Genomic DNA, 18985 nt, shown 5'->3' on the forward strand with positions numbered 1-18985 from the left:
AGAAAATGTTATTTAATACCAGTGTCAAAATATGAAAGTATGAATTAAGAGCAGAAGGAACAACACAACCTGACTGATAAACCACTGAAGATTATTAAAATTAAACATTTTGGTTGCATTAGGCATTTAATTTCAAAGTGCACAGTTTTATGTATTTTAATAGATAATATAATACTTGTCATTATACAGTTTTTTTTATCTTGAATTTTGATATCTCTGTGATTTTTAAAAAGTTGATTAAAATAATTTAAATGAGCTCTACAAATTAAAGTCTGTGGTAAGCCTAAGTCAAATCCTCGAATTTGGACAGATGAGCCAAAAAATACCGTCAGCGGTGTCGAAAAGATCAAAATATGTAGAGGTTTATTACACCCTTCCTATTACATTTCAATGTATGTCTCTCTTCTTTGTTCCCATTTCCAGGTCTGATGTTTGTGATAAATAGTTTTTAAGGTTGTCAGTAAAGAGAGGAATATTATTAAGGTACAGAGGAAGTTAAGGGGCAGTCGGAAGAATTCAAAGTCTATTTCGCACTCATCATGATTGAAAGAGGGTGAGGATGTGCGTATACAGGAAACCCCCCACTCAATGAAGAGGGTAGTAAGGCAAAGGAAATGAAAAACAAATTGACATAAAGTGGATTTTAGTGATAATAATAATAATATTTAGTGGGAGTGATTGTAGAGATGTAGTGATGCTGTATGCACTGTGTGCTGAGAGCATAATAAAAATATTTGCAAAGATTAAAAATGTGAAACAGCAAACAAGCTACACTTGTTGAAAACTTTACAGTACAGCCCGGGAAACTCACGGACCAATGAATGAGCTGTAAATCATCTCACGTGAGGCCGCTCAGCCAATCGTGGAGAATCGAGTCCAGGTAAAACTGTTATGATGTGAAACAATCAACAATTTACACTTTTTATTTCATTTTTTGTAGAGTTAAGCGCTATATTTCAATTTGCTAATTTATGATGTATTTTATTTTTAAGATTAATCAGGTACTTGTTCTGTTTTTTCATTGAATTGTAATATCTCTATGATGTGATTATTAAAGTTGATTCAAATGCATAATGACTAATAATAATAATAATAATAATAATAATAATGATAATAATAATAATACTTTATCATTACAAGGTAAAAACCTCTTGGACAGATTGAAGTGAAACATCAACAGTCTGAACTCCATTAGACATTCATTCATTATTTTTATTCATTGAATTATTTAAAACATGCAAATTAAAAAAAGAGAAATCACACAAACAAGTAAAAAACAAACGAACAGATGTTTTGTATAATAATTCCCAAACAGGGATGAGGATGTACTGTGTGATTTGTGCGGATTGAACCTTTAAACTGCACCTGCTCGCCCGGTGGAGAAGCTAACGAGCAGAGCCTGGAACTGGAACCCGCAGTCTGACTGAACACGGATCCGTTCATGTGAAGAAGCTGCAAATGGCGACACACCAGGTAACACGCGGTTAACGCGGAGTTTCACCGGAGAATTTAAAGTTAAAAGTTGTTGTAGTCTCGTTGTTGGTGCTTAGCCGGAGTTAGCTTAGCGAGCTAGGTTAGCGAGCTAAGCTAACTAGCATGTTCCGGTCGTGATGGAGTTTTCACACCGTGTGACCCGGTGGATTCATGGAGGTGGACTCGACTCGTGTGTGTGTTTGTTGAATATTTGTGTGATTGTTGAATATGTGTGTGTTTGTTGAATATGTGTGTGTTTGTTGAATATGTGTGTGTTTGTTGAATATGTGTGTGTTTGCTTCCAGACGGTGTGGCCGTGTTTCCCGGTGACCTTCCCCTGCGAGCTGCTGCTGCCCGGGCAGAGCTACGCGGCTAATCGGTACGCGGGCGTGGCGGTGCACCCCCGGCCGATCCCGGTCCTCTACGACGCGGTGATCCAGAAGCCGTGTCCCAGTAAGTCCCCCAACAGAAATACAGTGTCCCAGTAAGTCCCCCAATAGAAAAACAGTGTCCCAGTAAGTCCCCCAACAGAAATACAGTGTCCCAATAAGTCCCCGAACAGAAAAACAGTTTCCCAGTAAGTCCCATTGCAGAAAACCATGTCCCAGTAAGTCCCCCAATAGAAAACCGTGTCCCAGTAAGTCCCCCAACAGAAAAACAGTGTCCGAGTAAGTCCTCGACAGAAAACAGTGTCCCAGTAAGTCCCCGACAGAAAAACAGTTTCCCAGTAAGTCCCCGAATAGAAAACCGTGTCCCAGTAAGTCCCCCAACAGAAAACAGTGTCCCAGTAAGTCCCCCAACAGAAAACAGTGTCCCAGTAAGTCCCCGAACACAAAAACAGTGTCCCAGTAAGTCCCTGAACAGAAAACCGTGTCCCAGTAAGTCCCCGAACAGAAAACCGTGTCCCAGTAAGTCCCGAACAGAAAAACAGTTTCCCAGTAAGTCCCCGACAGAAAACAGTGTCCCAGTAAGTCCCATTGCAGAAAACCGTGTCCCAGTAAGTCCCTGAACAGAAAACCGTGTCCCAGTAAGTCCCCGGCAGAAAAACACTGTCCCAGTAAGTCCCCCAATAGAAAACCGTGTCCCAGTAAGTCCCTGAACAGAAAACCGTGTCCCAGTAAGTCCCGAACAGAAAAACAGTTTCCCAGTAAGTCCCCGACAGAAAACAGTGTCCCAGTAAGTCCCATTGCAGAAAACCGTGTCCCAGTAAGTCCCTGAACAGAAAACCGTGTCCCAGTAAGTCCCTGACAGAAAAACACTGTCCCAGTAAGTCCCCCAACAGAAAAACAGTGTCCCAGTAAGTTCCCGAACACAAAAACAGTGTCCCAGTAAGTCCCCCAATAGAAAAACAGTTGTCCCAGTAAGTCCCCCAAGAGAAAACCTTGTCCCAGTAAGTCCACCAAGAGAAAACCTTGTCCCAGTAAGTCCCCCAACAGAAAACAGTGTTCCAGTAAGTCCCAGTGCAGAAAACCGTGTCCCAGTAAGTCCCCGAGGAGAAAAACACTTGAAAATAAAACTGTGACATGGGTTTCTGCAGGTTTGAATCCGTACAATGGGTTCGGAGGTTTGAATCCGTACAGTGGGTTCGGAGGTTTGAATCCATTCAGTGGGTTCGGAGGTTTGAATCCGTACAGTGGGTTCGGAGGTTTGAATCCGTACAGTGGGTTTGGAGGTTTGAATCCGTACAGTGGGTTCGGAGGTTTGAATTCGTACAGTGGGTTCGGAGGTTTGAATTCGTACAGTGGGTTCGGAGGTTTGAATCCGTACAGTGGGTTCGGAGGTTTGAATCCGTACAGTGGGTTTGGAGGTTTGAATTCGTACAGTGGGTTCGGAGGTTTGAATCCGTACAGTGGGTTTGGAGGTTTGAATCCGTACAGTGGGGTTCGGAGGTTTGAATCCGTACAGTGGGTTTGGAGGTTTGAATCCGTACAGTGGGGTTCGGAGGTTTGAATCCGTACAGTGGTCGAGTCTCTGAAAGGACCCAGTTGTGAAATGTCCCCATGATCAAGTTCCTGTTGTTGACGCTTCATCCATCTCTGTCTCCATCAACAGAAACGTACAGGAAGTTCCTGCTGCAAAGGTAACACAACCACTTCCACCACTGTAAGTGAGCATGTTTAAACTCATTCCACCGGTCAGGTGACCACGAGCTTCTCCTCATCGTGCTGCAGGTCTGTGTTCGACTTGGTGGAGGCTCATCGCTACCTGTCGCTCACTGACCAGAAGCTGCAGGGCTGGTATTTCGGTCTGACTCCGGAGGACAGAAAGATCATACTGGGTGTGTTTCAGAAAGGACGACTCAATCATCAGTTTAATGTTTGTCATTTTATTTTGGGACAACATGTGGATGGAAATGAACAGATTGAAAATTGATCACAAGCAGATGAAAGACTAAATAGAAGAAGCAGAAAATATGAGGTTAGAACAGCAAACAGATAAAAACTGGACAGGACAGTAAAAAGTCTAAAAGATGAACAATGAAATGTTTGAAAGTGTAAGTTAATTTCTCTCTCTCTTGTAGATGAAGGAGGGTTTCACCAGTTTCTGCAGAGACACTCTGCGTTGGAACTGTCTACATATCATGTTTATGTGAAGTGTAAGTCTGTTGACATCCTTCATTCACGTTCTAGTACCTCATCGACACATGCATATAATCAGTGACAGTTTTGTTTTGTAACTAAAGTAGATAACAGGGAAAGGATCGCTCCTGTCCAGCCGACCATCACATGCAACCAACAGATGTATGTTTGCAGTGAATTGATAACACCCAAGTTAAGGATTCATCACTTTACTGGGATTTACTGTGGAACATGTTTTATTCCTTAGATCCAAAACACCAGGAGCAAAGAAGTGCAGATGTGGTAAAATGCAAATCTCACACACGCACAGTGATGACAAATATGAAACACAAGTCTGTCACTGGTAGTGATGGATGAACAGGTACAGCTACATGAGCTTGTCAAACAGAGAACATTACAATTCAAGCCTTGGACCATAGACTGTCTCCAAAAGTGCATCGTAAAAAGTTGTGTACAACCGATGGTCACTAAGCGAGCAATATATACCATCATGCATTGCACTCGTGGCGTTGACAGGAAGAAAATGGCGGCGAGATGAGAGGAAAGAGGGAAGCACATGACGTTATTACCGGTGCAGAGAAAATGACCCGAGTCCAAAAGTGTTTCTTTTGCCTACAACTCCAGTCCAGAAGATAGATCATCTTGACATTGACTTTCCTGTTTTCAATAACACGACACCTAGAAATCCGTGAAAAACATTTTAGTCTGGAACTTTTTAAACTGCTCCCTGATTTAATGAGCTCAGATGTTTGGTTGACAGCTGCTGCATTAAACATTTTGTCCTGTTTTGTTTTCACCTCCTGCAAGAACTGCCCGAAACACAGATGCGTCCGAATGATGTGAGGGAGAAGTTCACCCGAGAGCCAAATGAGGTGCTCAGCCACAGCAAACAGCTTGTGCATACAGCCTGTAACAGCCCTATCACACAGGTACCAGGCCGACACAAAGAGAGGGTATGACGTTTTCTATCCGGATGTCTAAACACCGGTTTAGTCTTTTAACTTTTTCTATGCTTTTGATGAATAATGACGTGTTTTCTGACCATCATGGCAGAGGGCAAGCAGTGGCACTGTGTGCAGGGATCCAGCCATACTGGTGAGCTTCCCTCTGCACATGGAGCTGGAGCCAAGTGGTCAGAGAGGAAATCCTGAGCCCAAGAGCCACATTTCAGTGATGCAGGACCAGAATGCTAACGTCGCTGCTAACTGTGCTGAAGTCAGTGAATTGCAGTGAGTATCTAGTCTGTGTATCTGACCTTTGACTCTGTTGCGCACAAGAGTGAACTGTGTGCAGGTGCTGTGGGTAACACTGAATTTTGTTTAGGTAGACAATTCTGGGAACTTCAGTCTCAAACGAATGCATATATAAACTAGGGCAAACTACCTTTCTATAAAACATATTTAATCTTTTAACTTGATGCCACAGTTCTCACGTCCATTTTGTAGTAAAGTAATTCTTAGTTAATAAAGGTTGTAAAACAAGTTAACTTGGCTATCCGCTGTATCAAGGATGAGCTTTCTTATGTAAATCTATATTTCTGATGGTTTCATCTCATTGTTTAATTTAAAGTCGTATTGATATGAGCAAAGTTGTTTCATGTGACAGGACAAATCCAAACGAGTCTCCCTCTGAGCACTGCAGCTGTGACTGTGTGGATGTTGATGCTGGAGAAGACAGTGACAGGAGCATCCAATCAGTCGTGTCGGAACAGGTCAGCTGTTCTCTGGACCCAGCCGAGGAAAACAGCACCGAAGACGAGTGGCAGGAGAACACGTTCAGTGGAGACGATCAGAATGACTACTTCCACAGCATCATGGGGGACGATATGAGCATCCTTGGCTTAGTGGCTCCCGGAGGACCACAAGCACATCACTCAGGACCGGGCGCCACTAATAGTGAAGCACTGTCAGACACCGGTGAGACTGCGACGTCTCCAGCCGAGGAGGACACCTCAGAAACTTGCACCCCACCTCAGCATCGCGCTCCCACCTGTGATGTCATGGTCGGCACAGAGTCTGTACCACGCGTGTCAACTTTCACCCAATCGGAGGATCCACAAACTGCCGACAAGCACGTCATCACCGAGGTCCACATGGCAGATCTGGACTATCTGGCTGGGGTAAGGTTGAAACGTTAATAAAGACAATAATAATATATACAGAAATACGTTCTCCACAGTGCTGTCAGGATGAACCTGATATCATTCAGGAGAAAACACTATGACGGAGCTAAGACCACTGTTTCCAGGGTGTAGGTTGTGTCGGAGGATGTTTCCTGTAGCAAACATTTTAAAAACCGTGATGCATGAAACAATGACTGGTTTATACCCACCTCCTGTGAATAAGACCAGAGAAAACCTTACATCAGCTTCTGTTTATGGTTTCAGGAGTTTATCAAACTTAATGCGGCTCAGAAGGAACAAAAGGAGAAAATTAAAAGGTAAAGTACCAAAACACACAGTCTCTGGAATATGTTTTCTTCCGCAGTATTAAAACTAATATCTTTCATTATATTATTGTTCTTTTTGCAGATTGGGTTATAAATTGAGAAAGGGATGTGACTGTATTGAGCGTGCTCAGCAGGCAGAGCTGCGCCTCCTGGCTGTGCAGCACCTCATGTGCAGGCAACACTGCTGGAGACTCTGCTGTACCTCTGCTGAGGGAGACCAGCTCATTACAACGCACAGAGATAAGGACCGATACCGGTCAGTTCATAACCTGATTTTAAAGACTTCATCCGCACAACTGTGTTTTAGTTTTAAAACATGTCACTGTTGCTATGGTTACGCCCGCAGTCCACACGACTCCAGGGCTGTGTTGTAGTATGGACGGGCAGAAATGTTAAAGTTGCTGCTCCTAACATCTTAAGTTGATGTGACCAACAAGCAGCAGTTGCCACATCTGCAGAGAACTTGAGAATTCATTGTGTCACTGCCTTTTAGATCCGGACCCACAAAATGAGAGAAAACGAGAGAAACCTTTCCATGCTGTTCGGAGCAAATGTGTAAAACGGACTAAAATGCTTTCAGTTTTAAAACGAACCGTATCTGTATGGCTTTAGTCAAAGTATAATGGTTTGCTATTTCACATTTGCAAGTTCACATGCTCGTCAAACTGTTAATGTTTATAATGCAGCTCAATTAAAAAGGAAGGAAACCTGCAGTTCAAACCTTTCATCATTCTCCGTTCTCTTTAGGCCAAAGGAGCCTCCTGCAAACATTTCAGGTGTCCTGCAAAAACTGGAGTGTGACTATAACCACATGAGGGACCAGATCCTGGAGGGAGTTCCTCTGGAGCAACTTAAACCTCTGTGTGTTGACTCAGAGAAGAGTATTACTGGAGCAGGTTACGTCCCTGCACATGTGAGACTCAGCCTCATTAGCCCACTGATGTCAGAATGATTTAAACTGTTGGTGGTTTGGTGTTTTTTTAACCACAGATGTAACAACAATGATCTAATGTCTCTGTTAAGATTATTGGTGATGTGCTGGAAGATCGTCCCTCTCGGTATGTAAGAACATAAATGAGTGTGTGACTGATGTAATTCAACAGTCAGGCAGCTGTAATGTTGTCTCATCTGACTTTAAGGAACGCCCTGGAGCCACAGGGGTATAAAACATTAGCTGAAGAAAATGGATGTCCTGGTGATCAAAGCAGCGTTGGCTTCCAGGTATGTTAACAGACTTTTGTTCACATGCTCCTGGAAAGTCCCAATTTGTGAAGTCGTTCTGACTTCAGTGTTTTCTTGTGCTTTGAAGTTGGAATGTGGGAAAAAACATGGACTCTGTAAAACGACCTGTGTGTATTTATGTGTTTAAAGCATTTAAACCCCGACGCCTCTTTCCAATATTTGTATAACGATGAAGATCAAAGAAAGTTGTTCCAACTTGAGACAGCGTTCACGTGAATTTTCCCAGTTGGGAATTCATTTTTCCGATTATTCCTTCATCACATGAACGCACAATGAGACGTTAAAGATAAGTGCTACTAATAAAAAAATCTGTGAGCAGCTTGTTGTTGTCTCATTGGTCCTAACTGGTCTCTATTTGGTGTTTAGTCGTCAGTTTGCACAGCTTTGTTGGGGGTTAAACAGATAGTAATGCAAAACGCTGGCTTTATTTCATTTAGTTGATCTTTTTCACAGGATCGTCAGACTCGGGACAAACAGCTGAAGGAGGAGAACAGCAAAACAAGGAGAGCTGTCACTTGTGTCCCTCAGGGAGGAGATGCTAACCATGATGCCAACAAGCCAGAAGAAAAGCAGACCAGTAAGCAAAAGCATCTCTCACACGTTTTTAAATAAAGAGCCATAAGCCAATAAATTCTTTGTTGGGCAGGAGCTGCATGCAAAGAGCTCAACATGAGCGAGTCATGGTTCGATGCTGAAGAAGACCTGCAGCCTGCAGGAGCTGCTGACAGGGGACAGGACACCACCACGATCTCAGAAGGTCCAACTGATGGTGAGTGGTTGGGGAATGTAGCTAAAGCTCTACAGCTGTAAGTGTGGAGGATTTTTAACCTTAATGTTTGTTGTAACCACAGAATCTCCCTGTGAGGAGGCTGAGAGCTCAGTGCTCTGCGTCACTAACCTTCCCACAAACGTGACAGAGGTGACTTCACACTGCTCTGCTGCATACTACACAAAAAGTACCATCTCCAACTACAGGACAAATACCACGATTGTTATCAAATCTAAACTTTGTTCATTTCCATCCACTGTGATGCATTGTATGGTACCATTGCAGCCACCAGGGGGCATCACAGGCTTTAACTAAATCTTATCTTCATCAGAGTGAAGTGAAGACGTGGTTTGAGAAGTACCATCCCTCTGAAGTCATCTTCCCTGTTTTAAAGAAAGATCTGAGGTGAGCTGCACGAGAACATCGACTGTTTACACTTAATTATTTGTGACTTTACTCTCACAACGTTATTTACCAATCAGATTCATGGTGATCTTCACATGCTCTTCAGTTTTGACTGTATCAAAAATCCTAATTCATCAGTTTCAGTTAGAAAAGCGATTTACTTTCAGTGTGGACTCATTAAAGTGGAAGAACTGACCCTCTCGCTGGCTGCGTTCTCCAGAGTTGCCATAGTGACGGTAACTGGCCTCCAGTCTGCCGAGGCTGCGGCGAGGGAGCTGAATGGCTTCAGCGTGAAGGGCCGTACTTTACATGTGGAGCACATCAACAGAGCCGTCGGTGGGAGCCAGAGTCTGAGCCAGGCCTCAGGCAGCATCGGGGAGTCCTCACAGGAAGCCCAGACTGACCCCAGTAGCACTGAGAGGAAGGTGAGAGGTGCTGGGCATAGTGGAGGGGATGTAGGCCTCGTGAACAGGGTTTCCCCAGGATATTAAAAAGTATAAAATGATATAACATAGTCTTAAATATGTTAATATATTATGTGCTAGGTCTTAAATACATTAAAGTAGGTCTTATTCATATTAACGATTATTTAAGGCTACAAAATCTATCCAGAAAATCGATTAGATTAGAGCCAATTAGGCGACAAGATTAAAACAAAGACCAAAACAAAAACACCATATAAAACAGCAAGAGTTTAGTCACAAAAGTTAATTGATATATTAAGAAAATAATTTTCTGATTGATCATTACTGAAAACAATCTTTCGTTTTGATCCTTAAATTAAATATAAGGATCTGAGAGATTAGTATATTCATCTTACACAAAAACCCTGGACATTGAAACGGCTTCGTATATATTCCTAAGCTTTGGAGTTAATTGAAGTACATTAGGCTACACGCCTCCGCAGCGGCCCAGGTTCGATTCCGACCTGTGGCCCTTTGCTGCATGTCTTCCCCCACTCTCTCTTCCCCCCTTTCACAGCTAGCTCTCTGTCCTAATCAAAAATAAAGGCGCAGTATAATATAATAATGAATAATCTCTGTCCTCTCTAATGAATATCTCAGCTGCCTCTGGGCTCCAGCACCAAGAGCAGGACGGTGGTCTGCATCGTGCCCACAGCAAAGGCGACGTTTGTGCCCCAACACTACGGCACCATGGGCAGCTTCGATACCCTGATGGCAGCGCTGACTCTGCACCACCCGGCTGTCGGGAGGCAGAGGATTGTCAATGCTCTGGTGGAACTGACGGCCAAGCACCGGGGGGCCCTCTGTGGCCTGCCGCTCGGGAGAATCAGGGAGATGACCTCCGAGCTTCTGACCAGGCCAGAGAATGTCCCGTAGACACGAGGAAGCAGGAGCAGGATGGAGGCTTGAGATTTTGTTTTTTCTTTGTTTAAAAAAAGCATCACAACCCCTCTCAGGTTTTTTCTTTACAACTCAAGTGATGAATCTAAAATCAATCGTATGTCGGCTGAAAAAGTTGTTTGCCTTAGAAAGTAGTTCTCAAATGTTAGTTTAATATAGCGTCTGTGTTCAGGTAGCATCAGATTGTTTTTGGTTGTTCTTCAGTGCTGAGTTCGTTGTAGCTACAAGTTCAAGTTTGAGGTTTTCACACAGTGCCTACATCTGTTTTTTTAAAGGAATGTGTTTGTAGAGATCTGTAAAGTGGCTCATAAGGTTGCTCACCGTACAGCAGCAGCTTTGTTAGTGTTTTACGTTCCATTAATATAAAGGATGCACATTGAAATATTGTCTTTTTGTTGTGCTTCATCTGTCTTTGTTTGATTTTAAAAGGGAACAACTGAGATGTTTCCTTTGAGGGCTTTTGTTGACTAGGACACAGCTCGGTTAAGACGGGTCCAGCTATGTGAGACTTTTTACCATGTCAACCACTAATGGTGTTTAAGTAAACCCAGATGAAAACAGCTCCCTCTTGAGGTAGAAGAGGCTGCACAGCCTTAACTGACTCTTACGAGTATGGGTACCTACTGAAAGGTTTTTAAATATTTTGTAAAATAGCACAAACAGAAATGCATTCATAGATATTTTCTATTGATACATTTTTTTCTATTTGCATGTTTTCTTATTTTTGCACGTGTTTTCTTGATTTGCACAGAATTTTCTCTATTTGCATGATTTTTCTGAATTGGCACGTTTATTATATGTGCACGTGTTTTCTTAATTTGCAAATGTATTCTATTTGCACGTGTTTTCTTGATTTGCGTTGGTCTCTCTCGGCCACCGTACCTCAGCAGGGTGTCGACTCCAACATGGAGCTCACAGTCCTCCGGGCAGCGAAGGAGTTAATGTAATCTGTGCCTGTGGATGGGCGGAGATTGCAGCTGGGAATCGAACTGGTCCAACGAGCAGAAAGTCGCTGCAGGAGTTGGTGTGTTTGTGTCGAGGCCTCGTCTGGAGCTCAGGGCTCCTCCGTGTTTGGACCGACATGTCGGAGGAGAAGCTGCGGAGCTGCTGTCACAGTCTCCGGGGGAAGTAGTGGAGACGTGGAAGCCTGCCGGAGGATTTTCCCCGACAACACACAACCGACAAACGGATGATCCCTCCGGTGTTCACCCTTCGTTATGAGCGCAGATCCGTGGAGCTGCCGGAGGAGACACGCGCGCGTCACTGTCGTGGTTTCCACGCATCATCGAGTCCAGCGAGGGGTCTGATGGGAAAGTAATTAAAGCTCGTGTCGGGCAGAGATCGAGATCAGACGTTTCACCAACACGACGAGTGGCACCATGCGCTGGAGCCCGGGGACGTGGATGTGGCGCGCGGCTCTGTGCTGCGCGCTCCTGCAGACCTTTACGCACCCGGTCCGAGGTAAGAAGGACGGTGTCCTCCGTGAATGTGTCCTCCTCCGCCTGTGTCCACCTTCATACAGAACCCAGCTGTGCACCAGGGTGTGCAGCTCGGACCCCAGCAGCTGACCCGGGACAGCAGCAGCTGACCCGGGCCCACATGGAGGCGACAGGAGCCTCCGTGTGCGGTTGTTGATGTTTGCTGTGTCGACGCTTACACGTGTCACTGAGGTTCTGTGAATTTGCATCGAAGGAACAGGCCCCGAACATCAGTTTCCAGACATGAACTCTGGAAAAATGTCCGGAACAATTGAGTCCGGACATTTGTCTTTCACATGTGAAGCAGCAGCAGGAGATTGTCTGACTCGTTCAGAACAACAGGACAATGTGGAGAACCTGCGTTGCCCCATAGGAAATGTTGTAGCATCTACGAGAGGCTTAAAGGTTCAGTGTGTAGAATTTAGTGACATCTAGTGGTGACGTTGCATGTCGCCAAACATGAAAGAACTTGTGGTTAACTAAGAACTAATTCTTGCCAATAAATCCCTTTCACCTGAACCTTCAAGTCATAGTTGAAGTAAAAGTGCTTGAATATGAACAGATCAAATGCACAAAATGATTTGTTTAGAAGCACGACGGAACAGCTGTTCCTGTGGGTTTCTTACTGGCTGATATTTATGTGCTTATGTTTGCTGAAACATCACTGAGGTGTCACCACACCCGACATACACTTGACCAGGAAACGTGTCACCGCTCACATGCTTTCTTTGTGGGATTATGGTGTGGGTGTGTGCGTGTGCGTGTGTTTGTGTGTGTGTGGCTGCTTTTATATTGTGATGTATTGTCGAAACACTAGAAGCATCAATACAACACTAGAATATCACTCAGAGCTCATATGTCCACCGAGGCTGAACATTCCTACATCAATTATTCTTATAGTATAAGAATATACTCTGATGACTTAAATACTTTATTTATCTTAAAACATAGTTTAAAATCCTGCAAATCTGCACCAAACTAAAACTTGTTATTTTAAGTTTAGAATTGAAATGGTGATCCTGCTGACAAATAAACCGGCAAACAGTCCAAAAAGAAAAATAAGTACAAACAGCCTGTTTTGCACTTTAAAGAAAGTGACAAACATTTCCTGGATTCTCACTAATGTTTGAAGGCTCCTTTGTTTGCCCACGTCCCATCCTTCCAAGTTTAAAGATAATTGGTTCAGTAGGTTTTGAGTCATCCTGCTGACAGACAAAGTGCACTGGAGACTCCTCGGTGGAGGTAATGATGGACTTTCCAATACAAGCCAACAAACTATAGCTCAAACCAAGAAACGCTACAATTATGACTGTTCTGGATCAGATTACATGACTGTGAACAGGGTTTTCTGTTGTATTCAGCTTTTAAGTCCTTCCTCACCCACACTCCTCATTTTTCATCCCTCTCTCCACCATCTTCACCTGTTTCTCAGGTCTCAACATGTGTATGAGTGGCAGTGCTACGTCCTGTGAAGAATGTCTCCTGATTCATCCCAGTTGCGCCTGGTGCGCACAAGAGGTACGACTCACCCTCTGCATTGTTTTCTGGATTTATTCTGGAGAGTAGGTGTGTATGCACGAGTGTGTGTTCAGCTCTCTCTGTGTGTTGGGAGTTCCAGCAGTTTTCACAGAGGTGGAACAGTAGCTCACGTGTGTTTATTATATCTAAAACTCTTTCTTTGATTCGGTATCCGTCCTTCAGGATTTTGGGAAGGGGCGAACTCTGACGTCACGGTGCGATTTCCGTCAGAACTTGGAGAAGAGGGGCTGCGAGGCTCGGTCCATCGAGTTCCCCACCAGCAGCTTCTCAATCCTGCAGAACAGACCCCTGAGTTCGAAAGGCTCCGGGTCCAGCCAGGACGATGTGGTTCAGATTATGCCTCAGAAAATCTCCCTCAGTCTGAGGCCGGGTAAGAATCATAAACATTTAAAGTGCGAGAAAAAACCCTGAACGAGGACGAGGGAAGTTAAAAAAAGTTTTCTTATGAATAATTCACGTTTTAACGAGTAAAGCATCTGAGAGATTCTCTCCACCTGCAAATCCAGGAGACCAGACGTGGTTTGGCCTGCAGGTGCGGCAGGTGGAGGACTACCCGGTGGACCTCTACTACCTGATGGACCTCTCTCTGTCCATGAAGGACGACCTGGACACCATCCGGAACCTGGGCACCAAGCTGGCCCAGGAGATGGGGAAGCTCACCAGCAACTTCAGGCTGGGCTTCGGCTCCTTCGTGGATAAAAACATGTCCCCGTTTTCCTACACGGCGCCCAAGTATCAAGAGAATCCATGTAGCGGGTGGGTAGTGGACTCAGGTTTTACTGCTGGATATCATTGTTATTTACGTTCAGTTGTAAGTTAGCTAGATCTGTATTTACTTGACTAGAATGTGCTGCAGTAGACGAAGGGGAAATCTCCCTCTAACACCACACATTGTGTTTTGTACCTTCATGCTTCACGTATCGTTCGCATCCTGCAGCTTGATAATAGACAGTTTTTTCAAAATGGCCCCTCTCCTCGCTGGCCGGTCACGTCTGTTGATGAGGTCAAACTGAAAAGGAGCAGAATAGATGGCGGGTAACAAGCTGTGGCACACGATTATTGCCCCGGAGGTGACACTGCACCGCTCTAACTCGCTGCCCGCCATCACGCATCACTTCCCATCTAGGTTATGGCCTTGGTTGTGTGCAAGCATGTGTGTGTGTGTGTTTATCAGTCGCACACAGTCAAGCACAGCAGGGAAATGTTAAAGGGATAGATGACCCCGAACCACTGACTTCTGCCGCTGCTCATCCTATTCATAAAAGAAGAAAACAACCTAGATTTGAACTGGATCCCATCAAACTCTCATCAAAACAATCCTGCTTGTTTTCACAAATCAAATCAGCTTCACCACGTTTTCTTTATTTACATAACCAGCCTCGATAAACACAGATGAAACTCAAAGTGTTTTTGCTGCTGTGTCCTGATGTGACTCTCGGAGGAAACACCTCAGGGATCTCTGCTTCTCTGTTCCCCCCCCCCCCCCACACAGATACAAACTCTTCCCCAACTGTGTCCCCACCTTCGGTTTCCGCCACATCGTCTCACTGACGGACAAAGTGGACCGCTTTAACGAGGAGGTGCAGAAGCAGATGGTGTCTCGCAACCGGGACGCACCAGAGGGCGGATTTGACGCCATCCTGCAGGCCGCGGTTTGTAAGGTGACAAACTTCCCTTAATCCTCATTAGTTTGTGTTTAGTGCCCTTTGGAGATCGAACCATGACTTGGCTGCACTTAGCGACAGCACATGTTTGGTTTTAGATGGAGAGGAAAGCCGCTGTGAAATAACCGAGATGCCCCCGTGACAAGCGTCTGGCCTATTTGCCTGTTAATTAAAAGCACCATGGGGGACAAACAGGAAGTGCCGTCTGGTGCAGCTGGTTAAACAGGAGGACGAGTCACTGGCAGGCTCAGTCATATCCCTGTTCTCCTCTCCCCAGTTTAATTGTTTTCTACAGGAAGAGAATGACTCCCTGCGAGAAGCTGCTGCCTTGTAATTTACTCCGGCTGCACTATTTCAAACACTCTGGTTAGGAGACTGGGTGTGTCCCCTGCCGTGATTGATCCGGCTTCATTCGCTGGTGGTCAGACATCAGATGGCCCCGAACATCAGTTTCCAGACATGAACTCTGGAAAATGTTCGGAACAATTGAGTCCGGACATTTGTCTTTCACATGTGAAGCAGCAGCAGGAGATTGTCTGACTCGTTCAAAACAACGGGGAAATGTGGAGAACCTGCGTTGCCCCATAGGAAATGTTGTAGCATCTACGAGAGGCTTAAAGGTTCAGTGTGTAGAATTTAGTGACATCTAGTGGTGACGTTGCATGTCGCCAAATATGAAAGAACTTGTGGTTAACTAAGAACTAATTCTTGCCAATAAATCCCTTTCACCTGAACCTTCAAGTCATAGTTGAAGTAAAAGTGCTTGAATATGAATTAGACGGAACAGCTGTTCCTGTGGGTTTCTTACTGCCTGATATTTATGTGCTTATGTTTGCTGAAACATCACTGAGGTGTCACCACACCCGACATACACTTGACCAGGAAACGTGTCACCGCTCACATGCTTTCTTTGTGGGATTATGGTGTGTGTGCGTGTGCGCGTGCGTGGCTGCTTTTATATTGTGATGTATTGTCGAAACACTAGAAGCATCAATACAACACTAGAATAAGTGCACTATTTCAAACACTCTGGTTAGGAGACTGGGTGTGTCCCCTGCCGTGATTGATCCGGCTTCATTCGCTGGTGGTCAGACATCAGATGTTGTGAAGATTACTGAAGCATGAAATGGGATATTCTAGAAGAGGACAGATATGGGACCCTTTGTTAGCAGATAGCAGAAAATAGTCAACTATTGAGGCTGTGTGAGAACATAAAGGTCAGAGTACGTGAGTTATTACTGAAAATGGCTGCTGGGAAAGCTGAAAGGTTTTCGAGCTTAAAGATGCCGTTGGACATGATTTCAACTTCAGTTGTCTTTTGGTTGTTTTAGCCTCATCCATGAGTTGAACTCAGGAAATAGTCAGTGTCAGGTCTGGATGCAAACCTGGTCACACAGTTTCTCTCCAGTGAGAACACAGCTCTGTTGTATACTGTACAGACAGAATAATGGAGTAAAGCCCTCTTCTCTGCTCACTGGTTGACATGTCATGTTTCTTTTGTGTTGTGCGTTCGTCAGCACTCTGTCAGACGCTCCTTCGGCCGTTGCCGGTTGTTTCCCGTTGATAACCAACCAACCTGCTGAACTGGCTTTGGTGACTCAGTGTTGTTGTGGTGTGGTTGTTTGGACCAGTGGCTCCTTAAACCTGCTGTAAATGTGTTTGTGTTGTCTTTCCAGTCATAGTGGTTTTAATAATGACTTCTCCAACCTGCTCTTTGCTCTAATTGTGATAATAAAACCAGAGGAGGAGTCACACCGTTACATTTTAACACTCCAACAAACCCCTGGGTTCTAATCTGCTGCACATCTTTAACAGGAGGAAATAGGTTGGAGGAAGGGGGCGTACCACCTGCTGGTGTTCGCCACAGACGACGTGCCTCACCTCGCTCTGGACGGGAGGCTCGGAGGCCTCGTCCAGCCTCACGATGGGCGGTGCCACCTCAACGACAGGAACGAGTACAGCGCCTCCACAAAGATGGTAAGAAGAGCTGCTGATTGGGTTCGTCTCTCACAGAACACAGCGTTCAAGGCTTTAGAAAGTGTCTGAACAGCAGATCTGACCTTCCTCTGTCGGATCTGTTTTTAAGATGCTGGACCAACAGAGCAGTAAAGATGATGGATGGTTGAATGCAAGACCCTTGAAAGGTTGAAATAACTGTTAAAATCAGGGGGACGCCGGCTTGGTCAATATCTGTATGTGCCCCTATTATCCCAGATTTGAAGGCAGCACATGCACCCTGCAGCTTTATTACCCTTAAGAAACCTGAAACCTTTATGTTGCTGTAATAATAATAACACAGAGCATTGTTCAATAAATCTCAGGTGCGTTTTCTTTACAAAGTCCAGCTGTGAATGGACGTTGGAATTTCCACAGTTTACTCAAAGAACGACGAGTAGATATGAGTCTGATTCCTTCGTAGAGAACAAGGTTGTTTTTCATGCTTTTAACCTTTTAAGGGTTTCTGGCTCCACTTGGCTCGTGTCCACATCTGCATTAGAGATTTCAGTTCGTTTAATGTCCGACATGTTCAGTAAATCTGTCTCATTCCAAAGAAAAAGCTTGAGTGAAGGCAGCTGAAGTAAAAACGGCAACTTACTTCAACCAGACGACCTGAGAACACACACTTATTAAGAGCAACAGCCTGTGGTGGTGGAGGGAAGGGCCAGTGCAGGCTGTCTCACCTGGAGGCTGCCGGTGAAACCACAGAATTCACCGTGGACTCGCTGCAGTGCTGCAGAAATGAAAATATGTGTTTGATCCTCAACTGAACTCAAACTACTGACCTGAACCCGTGATTCCGTTTGGATATGAGTTAAACTGCCAATCAGCAGCTGGTGGAATTTTTTCTTCTTAAATTAAAGTCAGAAAAAAAAGGAACACAACTAAAGTCTTTCAGTCATAATAAGTTCATTGTGTCAGCACAGCTGCTTTGGAAAAATAGATCAGAATCATGTGGATGCTGCCGTGCTGCAATTTACTAAATTCCTTCCGTTTGGTTTATTTTCCTCCTAAAAATACAGTTTCGAATTGACACGAGTGACGGTATAGAAACATCACTGTATCAGGAGGAAGGTTATTTAATTTAATTCAATTTATATAGAACCAAATCATAACATACATTATCTCTCTTTACATAGTGAGGTCGAGACCTGAAAGATCAGAGGAAACCAACAGTTCCCACAATGAGCAGCACTTTGTCGACTGTGGAGAGAAAAACTACTTATTACGTCTGTAGTTATGTAAAGAAAACACTGATGCAGCTGAGCTGATATTATGGTTTGTGATGCTTTAGAGATTCCCAGTAACAATATTGATTCGTGATTAATAGTTAGCATTCAAATATTTATGGCTAATATTGGGTCTTTATGTTTGCTGATGTAGAAACTTCAAGTTCTAAATGTTTAGTTGTATTTTCTTTAAATTTCATTTATGTTTAAACTCTTCCTCTCCAAAGCAACATGTTTTATATAAATGCTGGTGTGTTATTTCGAATATGACATATTTCCTAAAATTCAATTAAACAAGTCTATCTATCTAAATGTTTGCTGTTTTGAATATATTGTTATATATTGAATATTAACCTCTGTATTATGAAGCATATTGTATCAACAATAGTCTTTCTAATAAACAGACAGATTAAACAAGTAAATTATGTATGTGGGACATAAATACAAAGAAAAGACCAAATACAATCAAACAAATAGAACTTGAATTAAGAACATAAACATAAATAATGCGTTTTCTGTAAAATGAAAGTTTTCATACTGGTAAACATAAGCACTGAAACCAGCTCGTATTGGTGGTTAACCAGCCAAGCGATTCCTCCTTCGGTCTCTAAAGACCCAGTTGGCTGTGAATTGACTCTTCTGCAGAAAGCTACTGAAACTCTCATTTGACTTCAACAACACAGATGAACCTCAGACAGAGACTTTGTTGCATCCAATGAAAATAACCACGTCTCAAAGTTTCAGATTCTGAAGCTTTTCTCTAGAAATAAGAAAATTCTTCGACCTTTACTCCCAAC

At 43.9% G+C, this 18985-nt stretch overlaps 3 protein-coding genes across 7 annotated transcripts in view; all 3 read left to right on the plus strand.

Annotated features, from left to right (window-relative positions):
* The first annotated feature begins 1391 nt into the window (after positions 1-1391).
* Positions 1392-11268, plus strand: LOC117755191 (RNA-binding protein 44-like). Of its 4 annotated transcripts, none has more exons than XM_034574758.1 (9): positions 1392-1473; positions 1779-1926; positions 2924-2953; positions 3526-3553; positions 3645-3751; positions 3995-4069; positions 4157-4214; positions 4300-4613; positions 11258-11268. In XM_034574758.1, the coding sequence occupies exons 1-8, from the start codon at positions 1459-1461 to the stop codon at positions 4397-4399; spliced, it is 561 nt and encodes a 186-aa protein (XP_034430649.1). In that variant the 5' UTR covers positions 1392-1458; the 3' UTR covers positions 4400-4613; positions 11258-11268. The 4 variants fall into 4 exon arrangements, with proteins under 4 accessions (XP_034430649.1, XP_034430651.1, XP_034430650.1 ...); XM_034574760.1 differs by having other exon boundaries at positions 4160-4214; XM_034574759.1 differs by having other exon boundaries at positions 1779-1923; positions 2921-2953.
* On the plus strand, positions 5816-10662 carry rbm44 (RNA binding motif protein 44). Of its 2 annotated transcripts, none has more exons than XM_034574756.1 (12): positions 5816-6176; positions 6439-6491; positions 6583-6756; positions 7248-7413; positions 7524-7558; positions 7640-7724; positions 8201-8319; positions 8389-8511; positions 8594-8661; positions 8843-8916; positions 9137-9341; positions 9981-10662. In XM_034574756.1, exons 6-12 carry the CDS (start codon positions 7684-7686, stop codon positions 10254-10256), a joined length of 906 nt encoding a protein of 301 aa, XP_034430647.1. In that variant the 5' UTR covers positions 5816-6176; positions 6439-6491; positions 6583-6756; positions 7248-7413; positions 7524-7558; positions 7640-7683; the 3' UTR covers positions 10257-10662. The 2 variants fall into 2 exon arrangements, with proteins under 2 accessions (XP_034430647.1, XP_034430648.1); XM_034574757.1 differs by having other exon boundaries at positions 7640-7715; positions 8195-8319.
* Positions 11161-18985, plus strand: part of itgb5 (integrin, beta 5) — a 33875-nt gene continuing 26050 nt past the window's right edge. Inside the window, exons 1-6 of the mRNA XM_034574750.1 lie at positions 11161-11741; positions 13191-13276; positions 13460-13667; positions 13804-14053; positions 14790-14958; positions 16777-16938. Of these exons, the coding sequence (XP_034430641.1) occupies positions 11660-11741; positions 13191-13276; positions 13460-13667; positions 13804-14053; positions 14790-14958; positions 16777-16938 (957 nt within the window). The 5' untranslated portion in view covers positions 11161-11659. The remainder of the gene's footprint in view (positions 11742-13190; positions 13277-13459; positions 13668-13803; positions 14054-14789; positions 14959-16776; positions 16939-18985) is intronic.

The sequence above is a fragment of the Hippoglossus hippoglossus genome, chromosome 21 (genome assembly GCF_009819705.1).
Source record: "Hippoglossus hippoglossus isolate fHipHip1 chromosome 21, fHipHip1.pri, whole genome shotgun sequence".
NCBI lineage: Eukaryota > Metazoa > Chordata > Actinopteri > Pleuronectiformes > Pleuronectidae > Hippoglossus > Hippoglossus hippoglossus.